Below are 14,203 nucleotides of genomic sequence, written 5' to 3' on the forward strand. Positions count from 1 at the left end.
GGCGCTCGCACTCGCTCTCGGGGGCTGGTCGGCACCGCACAGGGGCCCTCCTTCCCCAGAAGACGCCCCTTCCCTCCCCATGGCTCCCAACCGGCTGGCCAAACACGTCTATTTTTAGCTCGCGCCCACCCCTGGACCCTGGGAACAGGCGTGAGAGGGCGGGTCTTGGAGAGGTGGGGATGTGCGCTGGAAGGAGGGGGATCCTTCACAGCGGAAGTTGTCTGTGGCCCACGGTGGGGCACTCGGAGCCATCTGTGGCTGCTCTGTGGGTGGGGGCTGCTGGGGAGGAGGGTCACTGTGAGAATCTTGAGGCTGGATGCTTGTCTCAGATGTCGCAGGTGCAGGGAGAGTTGGTCACCTGGTGGTGCGATGTGTACATCATTTGGCCTAATGTGGCTTGGGGTTGGGGTGGCAGGACTCAGGGGGTGTGGAGGGAGTTGTGTCTGGTTGAGGGTCCGGTGCTGGGCATGGGTGCAGGGGAGGGGTGGAATTCTTCCAAAAGGGACAGTCAAACTGGGGAATCTGAGCACCGGGTACAGGGTGTGACCCAACTGACACTTCATCTACACTGACGGAAGGACATCCCCATCAGCCCATCCACCTGGGGCCCCTGAGGTAGGTCCAATGCAGTCCTTGCCCGGAGGGACCTGAAGTCCAGTCCTTGGGATTGGAGAGGTCCGTGAGTACTTGGGAGAATCTGAGGAAGCTTCCTGGGGGAAGTGTCTTTTGCAACCTGTGGGGTCTCGACCATCGGAAAACACATATAGCCTATCAGATATTTACATTACGATTCATAACAGTAGCAACATTACAGTTACAAAGTAGCAACGAAAATAATTTTATGGTTGGGGGTCACCACAACATGAGGAACTGTATTAAAGGGTCGCGGCATTAGGAAGGTTGAGAACCACTGGGTCACTAGGGGCTCCCAGTGGTGGGAACAGCAGGTACCCATACTCAGCTGAGCAGTGACATAGTGCCACCTCACGTCCACCAAAGACCTGCTCTCAGCTGGGAAGGCGGTGGGAGATTCGCCTGAGTGTTTTGTGTGTGAGTTGGGGGTGGGGTGACCGTTGACAGTTCTGGACATCTGTCTCTGAGAGATGTTGTAGTTCGGAAGGAGCTGTGTTCAAGATTTGGCTTCTGTGGGATGCCAGGAGAGAGAGAGGGAAGATGTTGCTATCTGAGTGTGAGGGTCGACACTTTGAGGATGGGATGAGAGTTTTGGTTGTGAGCCGGTAGCCAGTGCCAGCTTCAGAAGTTGTGTGCTGTACAACTTTAAGCAGGAGTACCGATACAGCAGTAACAGATGTGCTTTTTCAGGGCCATGAATGGTTGAGAAGTTGGGAATGTAATTTGAAGCAAAATCACTGTGGCCTATACTTGGGGTTGTCTCAGCAACGAGAGTTCAGGTCTCTGGTGGCCTCCACAAGGTCAGGCCTCGCTGTGCCCCAGGACCAGGAGGGGGCTGGGAGTCATGGCTGGACGCCAGGCACAACTGCCTGTTTCCAGCTTGTCTCATCTCACTCCCCCGGGGCAGGCCCTGAGATGTCCCCGAGGCTCTGTGACCTGTCCCAGAGCAGAGCCTCTGAGTGGGAAAGGGGTGTGTGGGACAGGTGAGGTCATGGCGGGATAACCTGCTGACCCCGTTTCCTCCTCCCCAGCCTTTATCCTCCTCTTCTACTTCGTCTTCTATGGCTTCCTCACGGCCATGTTCACCCTCACCATGTGGGTGATGCTGCAGACTGTCTCTGACCATACCCCCAAGTACCAGGACCGACTGGCCACACCAGGTGAGTGATGAGACTCTACTACCAGCCACTCTAACTGCTCTTTTGCCCCTCAGCTTCCCAAAGGAACTCCAAGGCTGAGAAGAACTCAGAATTCTCAGAGGTGTGGTTCTGATGACCCAATCACCATGTGCTGGGAAGTTCTTGAAGTCCGCTTTCCTTTCCCATTTCCCACAGCTGAGAGCTATGTGACCCGGGGATCTCTTCCTCCCATGAAGAGGATCTTAGATCTTCATCCCATCCCTCACCCTGGTGTTCCCTATATCTGTCTTCTGCCCTCTGTGTGTGGCCCCACATCGTATATACAGCCCGCACTCCTGCCCTTGTCTGGCTATAGGCTTGATGATTCGCCCCAAGACTGAGAACCTTGATGTCGTCGTCAATGTCAGTGACACTGAAAGCTGGGACCAGCATGTTCAGAAGCTCAACAAGTTCTTGGAGCGTGAGTGTGGGGCTGGAGATGTGGTTGTGCAGGACCTTGGGCAGGGGGTTGGAGACCCTAGAAGTGGAACATCCGGCCGATGCTCTCTCTCCCCCACCTCCTTAGCTTACAACGACTCCATCCAAGCCCAAAAGAATGATGTCTGCCGCCCTGGGCGCTATTACGAACAACCAGATAACGGAGTCCTCAACTACCCGAAACGTGCCTGCCAGTTCAACCGGACCCAGCTGGGTGACTGCTCTGGCATCGGGGACCCCACCCACTATGGTTATAGCACTGGGCAGCCCTGTGTCTTCATTAAGATGAACCGGGTAACCATGACCTTGGTCCCTAGGGAGAATGGAGGAGGGAATTGGGGCCACCATCTACTGACAGTTGCTTCCTGATGGGCATTAGAGAGATTTTTGGATGTTTGAGTCGCTGAGAGAACAAGAAAGATAGGGCCATTGGAGGCTGGGGTCCATGGCTGGAAGTTGTGTCTTTGACAACTTCTTTTAATAACTCTCTCACCACTCTCCTCACTCCAGGTCATCAACTTCTATGCAGGAGCAAACCAGAGCATGAATGTTACCTGTGCGGGGAAGGTGAGCTTTTTGGACCTTGTCCACCTGCCCGCCTGTTTGTATATCATGGTTTCCATGTAATTCACTCATCTCTTCAATCTTCTTTGCTCCCAGAGGCCCCATCACTATAGGGATAAGGGGGTAAGAGAGGGCTCCAATATGGATCAAACTCCAAGGGGATCCTATTCCTCTTGCTTCTCTCTCGGGTGCAGAAGCCAGCTCTTGTGTGGATAGACACCCCCTTTCATGACTCCACCCAAGCCCTGGCCTCCGGCTTCTCTCCTTAACCGTCCACCTTCTTCTCTATTCCCTGATAACCACGTCTTCTGCTCTCCCTCCCATATCTCACCTGCTCCTCAGTTCTTTTTAGGGATCTGGTAGCTGCTGATCTGTTAGCACCATCTGCTACCACTGAGGTGTCCTCGGAACCCCACTGTCTCCACCTCTGTCCTGTCTAGAAACTTCCTGCCATCTCTTCCCTCAACCCCTCTCCTTGCTTTCTACTGAGCCTAACTCATTTATCAGTTCTCTCTTGGCTCTGCTCTAGAAACCGATTAACTCCAGGGGATCCTATTCCTCTTGCTTCTCTCTCGGGTGCAGAAGCCAGCTCTTGTGTGGATAGACACCCCCTTTCCTGACTCCTCCCAAGCCCTGGCCTCTGGCTTCTCTCCTTAACCTTCCCACCTTCTTCTCTATTCCCTGATAACCATGTCTTCTGCTCTCCCTCCATATCTCACCTGCTCCTCAGTTCTTTTTAGGGATCTGGTAGCTGCTGATCTGTTAGCACCATCTGCTACCACTAAGGTGTCCTCGGAACCCCACTGTCTCCACCTCTGTCCTGTCTAGAAACTTCCTGCCATCTCTTCCCTCAACCCCTCTCCTTGCTTTCTACTGAGCCTAACTCATTTATCAGTTCTCTCTTGGCTCTGCTCTAGAAACCGATTCCTGAGGATGGGGTAAGAACTTGAGGTGGGAGTGGAGTAGGAGGCTTCAGATCGTTAGGTCTCTTTAGGACTTCCCAGCCTATTGAGAGAGACGGGATACCTCCTCCTGCTCACACTCAGACACACACAGACTCACAGCTCAAGGGAAACAGATTTGAGACAGAATAATCCGGGGTGAAAAAAACAAAGGGAAGTCTAGTGAGCTTCCGGGTTCCTTCCATCCCTAACAAGCTCTCCCTTCTACCCTCCTGTGCCCCCACAGCGAGATGAAGATGCTGAGAATCTGGGTAGCTTTGTCATGTTCCCTGCCAATGGCAACATCGACCTCATGTACTTCCCCTACTATGGCAAAAAGTTCCACGTAAGTTCTATGGGAGGCCCTGGGGCGATGGCTCCTCAAGGGGAGCAAACACCTTGAGGAGGAGGCCAAGTTGCCCTGGGCCTGGTCCCTCACTCTCCTCCTTTGACCCAGGTGAACTACACACAGCCCCTCGTGGCCGTGAAGTTCCTGAATGTGACCCCCAACGTGGAGGTGAACGTGGAATGCCGAATCAACGCCGTCAACATCGCCACAGATGACGAGCGAGACAAGTTTGCGGGCCGAGTGGCCTTCAAACTCCGCATCAACAAAACCTGAGACCCCCCCCTTCCTCCTGTTCCCCCCCCTTTTCCTGTGGATGCTTCTGGAATGTCCCTTTTCCTTTTCCTCTGAACCCAGCCTGGTTGATGTCCGTTGTGATTTCCCCACTTTCACACATTTTCCACCATCTTCTCCCAACCCCCCTCAGTCAAAGATAGAAAGGTGGGATCCCAAGATGGTCACAGAGGAGAGGAGCTGTTCTGGTTCTGGTTTAGCTGTGAGTGGGGTGTCCCCACAGCTACCCTCCCATCCCCTGAGAGATACAGAAAATGCCTCCCCATCTTCACATGCACATAAACACAATCTCATGTCACCCCTTAGCTTCCAGACAGGAATGGGGCACTCCACTCTCCCAGTCCTGATGCAGCCGCTGTCACCTTCCCCTATGTCTCACACTCCCCTACTATACACTGTTGCTGTCTTGGTGGCTTTTAACTTATCTGGTTCCTCTGGTAGGTCTTTCTCCACCTCCTCTCCATCCCCATTCTCTTTTCAGGACAGTTGGCTCGTAGTCTTTTCCCTGTTTCCTGGTACATTCCACTTATCATCCTAAGGTGACGGTGTGAGCTGGGAGTGAGGGTTTAGAAGTCTATATTGGTCTCTCTTCCTGGTCTCTATCGCCCAAATAGGCACCGCTCAGAGGGGCAGGGTTGACCTAGGCTGAATATCCACTTTGTTTTTTGCGGATGGCTCCCTTACCCCTGTCGGCTTTCCCAGAATATCCTTCAAGTTCCACTTCCCAAGAGCCCTGGGGGAGGGGCAGCCGTTTTGGATCTGTCCCCAGTGGCCACCTTGGGAACGTCAGCAGCTGTGGGACTATTCCACCAGCTTCCCTGGGCCCAGATCTGCCCCCACCATCCTCTTGCTGGTTCCTCTTAGCAATTTATCAACTAATCACTAACGCCTACCCTTTCCTCTGCATTTTAGCCTGAAACTTGCAAATACCCCCTCCATTTAGGCCCTGGATTGCCTGGCTCTGTCTCCTTCAGATCTCTCTGCAGTTTCAAACAACCCCCTAGTGCCCATAGAATTGTAAAAGAGGGACCTTCTGTATTCTTGCGTTACAGAGGCCTTTCACTGTCTCCTCCAGTGCCATTTGTTCACTGCCTCACCTCTCTAATCCCCCCCCTTTTTTTTTTGATGCTGCAGCCTCCACACCCCACCCACAGATGGACCCTCCCCTTTTTTCTCTTGCTGGATCTGTTTCTTCACTTTGGGTCCCCATGTTTTCCTGCACTTCCTCACCCCTGTGGTCTCTCTCTGCAGTTATTTAATGCCTGTGTCAGATCTACTGTAAAAAGAGAATTAAGTACAATAAAATGAGAGCAATTATATATATAAATATATATCATACATGGAGCCCTGTGTGCGGGTGGTTCCTTTCTGAGCTTTTGGTAGAGCCCTGGGAAGGGGGTGGAGGGCGGGTTTGGTTGATCCGAGGGATACCCAGGCCTGGGCCTGCTCTTCAGATATGATCCCTGCTGTGCAGTGTCTCAGCTACCTCCTAGAGCACTCCTTCACCTATACCAGTGGTCGGCAAACTGCGACTCGCGAACCACAGGCGGCTCTTTGGCCCCTTGAGTGTGGCTCTTCCACAAAATACCATGTGCGGGCGCGCATTACAGTTCGATTGAAACTTCATGGCCCATGCGCAGAAGTTGGTATTTTGTGGAAGAGCCACACGCAAGGGGCCAAAGAGCCGCATGTGGCTCTTGAGCCGCAGTTTGCCGACGTAGTTTCTGGGTTTTCTTGAGATCATGCAATACCAGAGACAGGAAGCCTATGTCCCTTTTGTACAACCATATTTATGAAGTGCCTACTATGTGCATTTTAGGCAGCATGAGGACACTTATGAAAGAGGCAAAGTTCCTGCCCCCAAGGAGCTCCCCAGTTTAACGGGAGAGGTGAGGAGCACACAAGAAACTCACACCAGGTAGACCTAAACGTGCCTCAAGGAAGGGGAGAGAGCTGGTGAGGACAAAATTCAGAGTGGCCAACCACTCTCTGTTGGGGGCTGCGAATGGACGGTTTTTTAAAGGACGGGGCAGTTTGGGGTGAGAATAGCATCAGCAAATGTCTAGAAAGATGAGAAAAATGGACTAGAAGAGACAGATCTCAACACAGTATGAGCCATATGATCTTAATTTTGTGTAAAAAGAAAAGTATGCAGGAGCATAGAAAAAGGGACAGATGGGTCTACACACCAATGTTTATTGAAATATATGGGATGGGTTTATAGCTAATTTTTTTCTTGGAGCTTATTTGCTTTTGTTTGAGATGCGTTGGTCTTAGTATTTGCCTTGAAAAATCGCTTTATTACACATGCATGCATATATGCAATTTAATCCTGAATGCGTAGTAGAAACAACATGGATCAGTGGGTTTTGGTTATTGTTATTTCAAAATTGGATAATATTATGCACTTTGTTGCATCTCACTTTCTTCACTCAATAAATTTGTCACTACTTCACCTGGTAGGGCTCTAATCATTTTTAAATGGTGGCATCTGTTTTTCTATTGGTTCATTCTTCTCTTAATTTGTTAAAGCTTCTTGACAGCAGCAGAATTAACTGTTTTCCACATTGTAAAATTCCCCCCAACTGACAGTTTGCCTCTTGAGTTTGTGCCCGCTTTTACTGTTCAAGGGTTGGGTTTTCAATAGTCAAATATCAGGGTTTTTTTTTTGTAGTTTCTGGGTTTCCAGACACTAGAGTATACACATTATTTTCTAGATTTTTTTTGGGGGGGGGGGCAGGATTTTTATTTTTTGTTGTTGTTGTGAATTCTCACCTGAGGATATTTTCTCCATTGACTTTTAGAGTGGGAAGGAAAGAGAGGGAGAGAGAAAGAGAGAGAGAAAGAGAGAGAGAGAGAGAGAGAGAGAGAGAGAAGCATCAATGTGAGACACATTAATTGGTTGCCTCCCGCACGTACCCCAACCAGGCCAGGGTGGGGTTGGAACCTGCAACCCCGGTATAGGCCATTGACCAGGAATAGAACCAGAGATGCTTCGGTGCACAGGCAGATGCTGTAACCATTGAGCCCACGGGCCAGGGCAGGATTTAAATTTCATTTAAAATTGACATTCTCTAATTCATTTGGTTTATTTTTGTTTTTGTAAATTAGGAGTCCAATTTTATTTTTCCAGTTGGGTCAACTTCATTTAAAAAATCCGTAATTTATTCCCACTAAATTGAAAAACTTTGGCCATATAATAACATTTCCTATATACTGAGGTCTACCTCTGGATCCACTCCTTGCTGCCCTGCCCCTGGACTGTTTACCACTCCATATATTAAGCTATATTGCTCTAATTGGTTGTTTCATAGTATGTTTTTTTTTTCATATTCAATAAGCAAGTTCCCTAATTCTCTATTTATTTATTTTTATTTTTAAAATATATTTTTATTGATTTCAGAGAGGAAGGGAGAGGGAGAGATAGAAACATCAATGATGAGAGAGAATCATTGATCAGCTGCCTCCTGCACGCCCCCCACTGAGGATCGAGCCCACAACCCGGCATGTGCCCTTGACCGGGAATCAAAGCCGGGACCCTTCAGTCTGTAGGCCAACGCTCTAGCCACTGAGCCAAACCAGCAAGGGCCCTAATTCTCTTTTTAAAACAACTATTGGCTATTCTTGGGCACTTATTTACAGAAACAAAAACCTTTTTGGGATTCTAAATGGAATAGCATTGTATCTTTATTTCACAATTGACTTTTAGGATATACTGTTTTCCCATCTAAGAATATGGTATCTTTTGTTTGGAGCTTGGTTTATATCCTTAAGTAAGGTTTTATCAATTTCTTCATATAGGTCCTGTGCCATATTTTGTGTGTCAGTCTTGTTAAACTTATTCCTAAAATATTTTTATTGATTTCAGAGAAAGGGAGAGATAGATACATCAATGATGGAAATCTTTGAATGGCTGCCTACTGCATGCCCTCACTGGGGACTGAGCCCCCAACCCAGCCATATGCCCTGACCAGGAATCAAACCGTGACCTCCTGGTTCATGGGTGGATGCTCAACCACTGAGGAACACCAGCCAGGCACTTATTCCTAAATATTTTATTGCTTTTGTTATTTTAAAAAATTTGATTGATTTGAGAGAGAGGAAGGGAAGGAGAAACATTGATTTATTGTTCCACTTATTTATGTGCACATTGGCTGATTCTTCTTTTTAAAATAAATCCTCAGCTGAGAATATTTTTTCCATTGATTTCTAGGGATCGGAAGGGAGAGAAACATCAAAGTGATACACATTGAATGATTGCCACCCGCATGCGCCCCTCCAGGGGCTGAGGAACCTGCAACCCAGATAACATACTCTGGATGGGGTATCAAACACAGGACCCTTTGGTCCACGGGCCGATGCTCTAACCACTGAGAAACCCGGCCAGGGCTGGTTGATTCTTGTATGTGCCCTGACCAGGGATCAAACCCTCAACCTTGGCATAGAGGACACTGCTCTAACCAACTGAGCTACCAGGCCAGGGCTGCTTTTGTTATTTTATTTTATTTATTTATTTATTTTTAAAATATATTTTATTGATTTTTTACAGAGAGGAAGGGAGAGGGATAGAGAGTTAGAAACATCGATGAGAGAGAGACATCGATCAGCCGCCTCCTGCACACTCCCTACTGGGGATGTGCCCGCAACCAAGGTACATGCCCTTGACCAGAATCGAACCTGGGACCCTTCAGTCCGCAGGCTGACGCTCTATCCACTGAGCCAAACCGGTTAGGGTGCTTTTTTTATTTTAAATGGAATGTTTTTTCAGTGCTTTTGCTTTTAACAATCATTAATATTTCTCTATTATCTGTCTACCTTCCTAAATTCTCTTAGTTCTATCATATCTCTATTAAGGCTTGAGTTTTTAGGCACATGTGATCTAAAAGGTAGAGATTTTTTTTTTTACCTTGTTGAGTGTCTTAAAACAATTGTTAGTGGGCATCCCCGTTTAGTTCTTGATTCTAATTGAAATTATCTTAGTGTTTAACCATTAGGATACTTCCTGTTATTCCATTACTGCTTTTTAAAGAATGGCTGCTGAAATTTAATCAAATTCCTTTCAGCATCTGTTAATATGATCATATTTCTCTTCATTAATTTGTTAATGTAATGAATTATGTTGATAGATTCTCTATTAAACCAACCTTGTGCTCCTGGAATAAACCCTACTTGGTTAGTGTTAATTTTTTTGTTTTGTTTTGTTACTCGGACCCATCTTTTTTCTTTAACTTATTGGGGTGACATTGGTTAATATAATTAAATAGATTTCAGGTGTATAATTCTATAAAATATCATCTATATATTGTGTGTTCACCACCCAAAATCAATCTCCCATTATGATTTATGCCCCCTGTACCCTCTTCTACCTCTCCCCACCCCTTCCCCTTTGGTAATCATCACACTGTTGTCTCTATGTTAAGAGGTTGGTTTTTTTTAATCCCTTCACCTTTTTCACCCAGCCCCAAACCTCCCTCCCCTTAATAGTCTTTAGACTTAATGTATAGGTACTATTTTGAAATATTGCAGCCATAATTTGGCTTCTAGGTTTTTAGTATCTTTATCAAGTTTTTTAAATTTTTTTTTTATTGATTTTAGAGAAGGAAGAGAGATAGAAACATCAATGATGAGAATCATTGATTGGCTGCCTCCTGCACAATCGGGGATTGAGCCCAAAACCCAGGCATATGCCCTGACCAGGAATTGAACCATGACCTCCTGGTTCATAGGTTAACGCTCAACCACTGAGCCAACCCAGGTGGGCTTTCCATTGACTTTTTTGAATTCTAAGGGAGGGGGAGAGACACAGGGAAAGAAACATTGATGTGAGAGAGACACATCAATTGGTTGCCTTCTACACGGCCCCTATTGGGGCCAGCCAGGGATTGAGCCTGCAACTACTAGTAAGGTATGTAACCTTGACCGGATTTGAACCCGTGACTCTTTAGTCCATGGGCTGACGCTCAATCCACTGAGCGAAACTGACTAGGGCTCTTCATTAGGATTTAATATTAAAACCACTTTACATGAATTGGAAATTTCACTCTTTCCCTAAGGCCCAGGACAATTTTAATACCACTCATTGGACCATTTGGTTCTTGTTTTTCTCCACCCCCTCAATCAAGTGCTTGAGTTAAAAAAAAAAAAAAATCTTTTTTTAAAAAGTCACTTTTAATTAGCTTGGATTTATCCTTTTAATTAAGCTTGCTTACTAGTAGGTTCATATCTTTTCTAAATAATGAAAGCATGGTTGTACATTTTCCTCAGAGCACTTTTGCTGGGTGTCTCATAGATTTGGGTGCCCTGTGTTCCCGAAATTGGGGAAACAAGTTTCCTAACTTACTCCAAACCTCCATGGGGCAGGGCTTGGGCTCTTGAGAGAACAGGGGCCATGTCTGCCATGGGGCCCCAGGGCTGAAACAGTGATGGGCAGACTGACTAGAAGGGTAGATAAATGAACACAGTAAAGTGACAGATGGGACCAGAGAGGTTAGGGACTCATTAAAAGTCACACAGCTCAGCAGAGCTGGCCTGACAATCCACCTTATAGTTCTCAGTTTAGTAATGTCAGCTCACAAAGGGATCAGCAGAGCCAGAATGGATCTGCTTTTTTAAAAAAAGTTTTTATTGATTTTAGAGTTAGAGAAATATCAATGTGAGAAACATTGATAGGTTGCCTCCCACATGTGCTCTGACCATGCCCTGACTGGGGTCCAAACCACAACTTGGGTAATGTGCCCTCACCAGGAATCGAACCAGCGACCTTTAAATGCATGGGGCGACACTCAGCCAACGAGCCACACGAGCAAGGGCTGGATCTGCTTTTGAAGTACAGCAGAAATGAAACATAGCTAGGGACACGTTCTAGGGAAATGAGTAATGGTGCTGGACGCTGACCAGAAAGGGAGCTTCAAGGTGACTGTCTACAGGAATGAGTTTGCCAAGAGCCCGGTAGGTGGGGAGAGATGGTAATTCTGGGTTTCCCGGGAAGTGTTTGGCATCCCTTCACAATTAAGAGAAAAATGGTTTTGAGACCAGGGTGGCCAGTGGCTTTACAGCCATCTGGGCTCCACAGGGCGAGCCAAAGGACTCCCACTGGCGCTTTAAGCCTGGTTAGTAGGCTGAGAGGACAATGGGCCAGAAACCCCTCCAAACCTTAGCACGTCTCCCTCTACCCACAGGGAGGAGGCAGGACAAGCTGTGTCCCCATTGTCTGGCCACCCCCTAAGCACTGGCTTGGGCCAGAGCTAGCTTGCCCCCAGCCCCCCTCCCTGGGAGCCTACAGCAGGATGGGGCGGGGGTGACTGAGCCCTTTGAAAGGTTTTCCTGGCAGAGTTTAAAGCTTCAATTCATTCAACTGCCTGGCAAGAGGCCCAGGATGAGGGGATGCTGGGAAGGCCCCAGCCCCACATCCCAGCCTTCACCTTAGCCGCCCCCACTTCCTGGGGACCCGGGCTGGCAGGCCTCCTGATACTTGCTCTCATTATCAAATAGCACCCACCCTCTCTCCTCTGGGGAATCCAGGTATCCTGCCCCTTTCCTGTGGAGCAGATGGCTACCCCAGAGGCTCAGGCTGGCTAAATTAGACACTTAAATCCCGTAATCCGTGGTGAGTGGCTGACAAGGGGGCAGGAGAGAACCCTGTGCCAGGCCTGGCAGGGAGGGAGGAGGGACAGAGTTAGGGATTCACCCCCACCCTTGTTGTCATGCAGCCTGCAGACTGACCCAGTCTCCAGCTTTTGTTCTCCTCCTGGAACCCGGGTGTGGGGCTCCCCAGCCCACATTCCCTGGAGACTCAGGTGGCTGCTTCCCAATGTCACCTCCTTAACTCACCCCCGCACTGTAGGCCCCAGGCAGCCAGCACTGGCACTCACCCTCAGACACACAGGTAGAAGCAAGTTTTATTGTAAAATAAGAAACCAATATAAAAAACTGTGATATAAAAGGGGAAGAGGGGAAGGGGTGCGGGTGTGGAGTACAGATGTGCCTTTCCAACTGTAGAGGAAATTGACCCTGAGCATTTGGGGGAAATAAAACAGATCTTGGAAGATACGGATCCTATACTGGAGGTGGGACCCTCCAGGGTGTGGGATGAGATGTGATCTCCTTTTAGGTGGTGAGGTTCCCCGACTTCAGACAGGAGTTGGTCAGGCCAGCAGAGAAGGGATTTAGAAGTTCCCTCCTCTTAACTAGCTGTCCAGTCACACAGGGGCAGGAACCAGCACCTCTGAGGGAGCCTGGTCCCAAGCATCCATCATTTCATTAACCCTCACAGTAAGCCCCCTAAGGCAGGTATGATTATCGACATTTTGTCAATGTGGACAATGAGGTTAGGAACATTTCCTACCTCCCCCAAATGGTCTTCAGAGTAAAGACCTTAAAAGTTAAGCTGAAACATCTCAGCTCCCTCCACCTTCCCTCAAAACGCAGCAGTGCAGGGCAGCTTCTGTAGTGGAGGCCTCAGCCAGAGCAGACGGAATTCTGGGGCGTTTCTGAGGCACATCTGTACCAAGCAGAGGTTTAAGCTCCCAACCCCAAAAATACGCCAGGAAAAGGGGGACAAGGGTGGGGGTGTCAACGGGGGACAGGAAGCAGGGGATGTCAGTCGGAGTCAGGGCCCTCTCTCTTGAACATGAGTTTTTTTTTATGGCGGAAGGTAGGCTGCCCCTTTTTAGGTTTCAGGTGGCTGTGGAGAGAAGAGGGAAGGGAGGAGATTACACCATCAGAGTGAGATGTGTAGGGCCTCTCTTCCCACGGCCAGGTTTTGAAGGGCCTGAGGTTGGAACAAGGGCGATTTAAGTTGAAATAGTCACCATACCCAAAACCGGTTTGGCTCAGTGGATAGAGCGTCGGCCTGCGGACTGAAGGGTCCCAGGTTCGATTCCGGGCAAGGGCATGTACCTTGGTTGTGGGCACATCCCCAGTAGGAGATGTGCAGGAGGCAGCTGATGGATGTTTCTCTCTCATCGATGTTTCTAACTCTCTATCTCTCTCCCTTCCTCTCTGTAAAAAATCAATAAGATATATTAAAAAAAAAAAATTTCAACATTCTTTGAAAAAAAAAGAAAGAAATAGTCACCATTAACTGCAGACATGCTTACTGAGCACCAGGGGCACTTGTCTGTATTAAACTCCCAACCTTCCCTTATCCCTCTCGACAAATGAGGAAACCAAGCTGGATAAGGGGGGGTAACAAAGCCGCACAGGACTTGTTAGCTCTCAGCGGGGCCAAAGATCTGACCCCACACCCCGGCTCTGCCTGGCACTCCCACGGTTACCAGGCCCCTCCTGGGGACCCCAGATCTGAGACAGAGGTGGCTAGAAACGGCAAGGAAATATCCATGCTCATATCGGGGCTTGTGGACCGCTCCACCTGACGCAGGAAAGCGGTCATAGGATTCAACTAGAGGAAGAGTAAAGAATGTCCAGGCAGGGCCCGGACCCAACGGGAGAATTCAGCTGTCTTTTACCGCGAAGGCAGGATTACAATGGAATCCCAGGCCTTCCCACATAGGCCTGCAGGGGAGTGGGGCTGAAGGGGGACCCAGGTCACTCACCTGGAGTGAGACTTGCTTCCACCCGGGTCCTTTCCAGCCAGGACATCGTCCTGTAGCTCTAAGGCTTCATTCAGTTTCCGGAACGTCTCAAAGCGTTCACGCCCACGGATCTGTGGCAGGGGAGGAGGGGAAAATGAAGTATTAGGCCAAGTCATAGAACCATTTTCATGCTCTCCTTAACAAATTTTCTTTTGAAAGATCCTTTAAAACAGGGGTTCTCAACCTGTGGGTCGCGACCCCTTTGGGGGTCGAACA

At 48.5% G+C, this 14,203-nt stretch overlaps 2 protein-coding genes across 5 annotated transcripts in view; one reads left to right on the plus strand and one right to left on the minus strand.

The window, feature by feature from the left end:
- LOC102243878 (sex hormone-binding globulin) overlaps positions 1 to 5,738 on the plus strand; it is a 21,702-nt gene extending 15,964 nt beyond the window's left edge. For both annotated transcript variants that reach the window (XM_014549836.1, XM_014549837.1), the window contains exons 8-13: positions 1,665 to 1,793; positions 2,128 to 2,232; positions 2,338 to 2,543; positions 2,760 to 2,816; positions 4,002 to 4,100; positions 4,212 to 5,738. In XM_014549836.1, the coding sequence (XP_014405322.1) occupies positions 1,665 to 1,793; positions 2,128 to 2,232; positions 2,338 to 2,543; positions 2,760 to 2,816; positions 4,002 to 4,100; positions 4,212 to 4,376 (761 nt within the window). In that variant the 3' untranslated portion in view covers positions 4,377 to 5,738. The remainder of the gene's footprint in view (positions 1 to 1,664; positions 1,794 to 2,127; positions 2,233 to 2,337; positions 2,544 to 2,759; positions 2,817 to 4,001; positions 4,101 to 4,211) is intronic.
- A 6,542-nt stretch (positions 5,739 to 12,280) lies between these two features.
- Positions 12,281 to 14,203, minus strand: part of TP53 (tumor protein p53) — a 16,483-nt gene continuing 14,560 nt past the window's right edge. For all 3 annotated transcript variants that reach the window (XM_014549842.1, XM_014549841.1, XM_005878763.2), the window contains 2 exons: positions 13,949 to 14,058; positions 12,281 to 13,077 (listed from right to left, as the gene is read on the minus strand). In XM_014549842.1, coding sequence (XP_014405328.1) covers positions 12,993 to 13,077; positions 13,949 to 14,058 — 195 coding nt within the window. In that variant the 3' untranslated portion in view covers positions 12,281 to 12,992. The remainder of the gene's footprint in view (positions 13,078 to 13,948; positions 14,059 to 14,203) is intronic.

Source organism: Myotis brandtii, unplaced genomic scaffold (genome assembly GCF_000412655.1).
Source record: "Myotis brandtii unplaced genomic scaffold, ASM41265v1 scaffold573, whole genome shotgun sequence".
NCBI classification, from domain to species: Eukaryota; Metazoa; Chordata; class Mammalia; order Chiroptera; family Vespertilionidae; genus Myotis; species Myotis brandtii.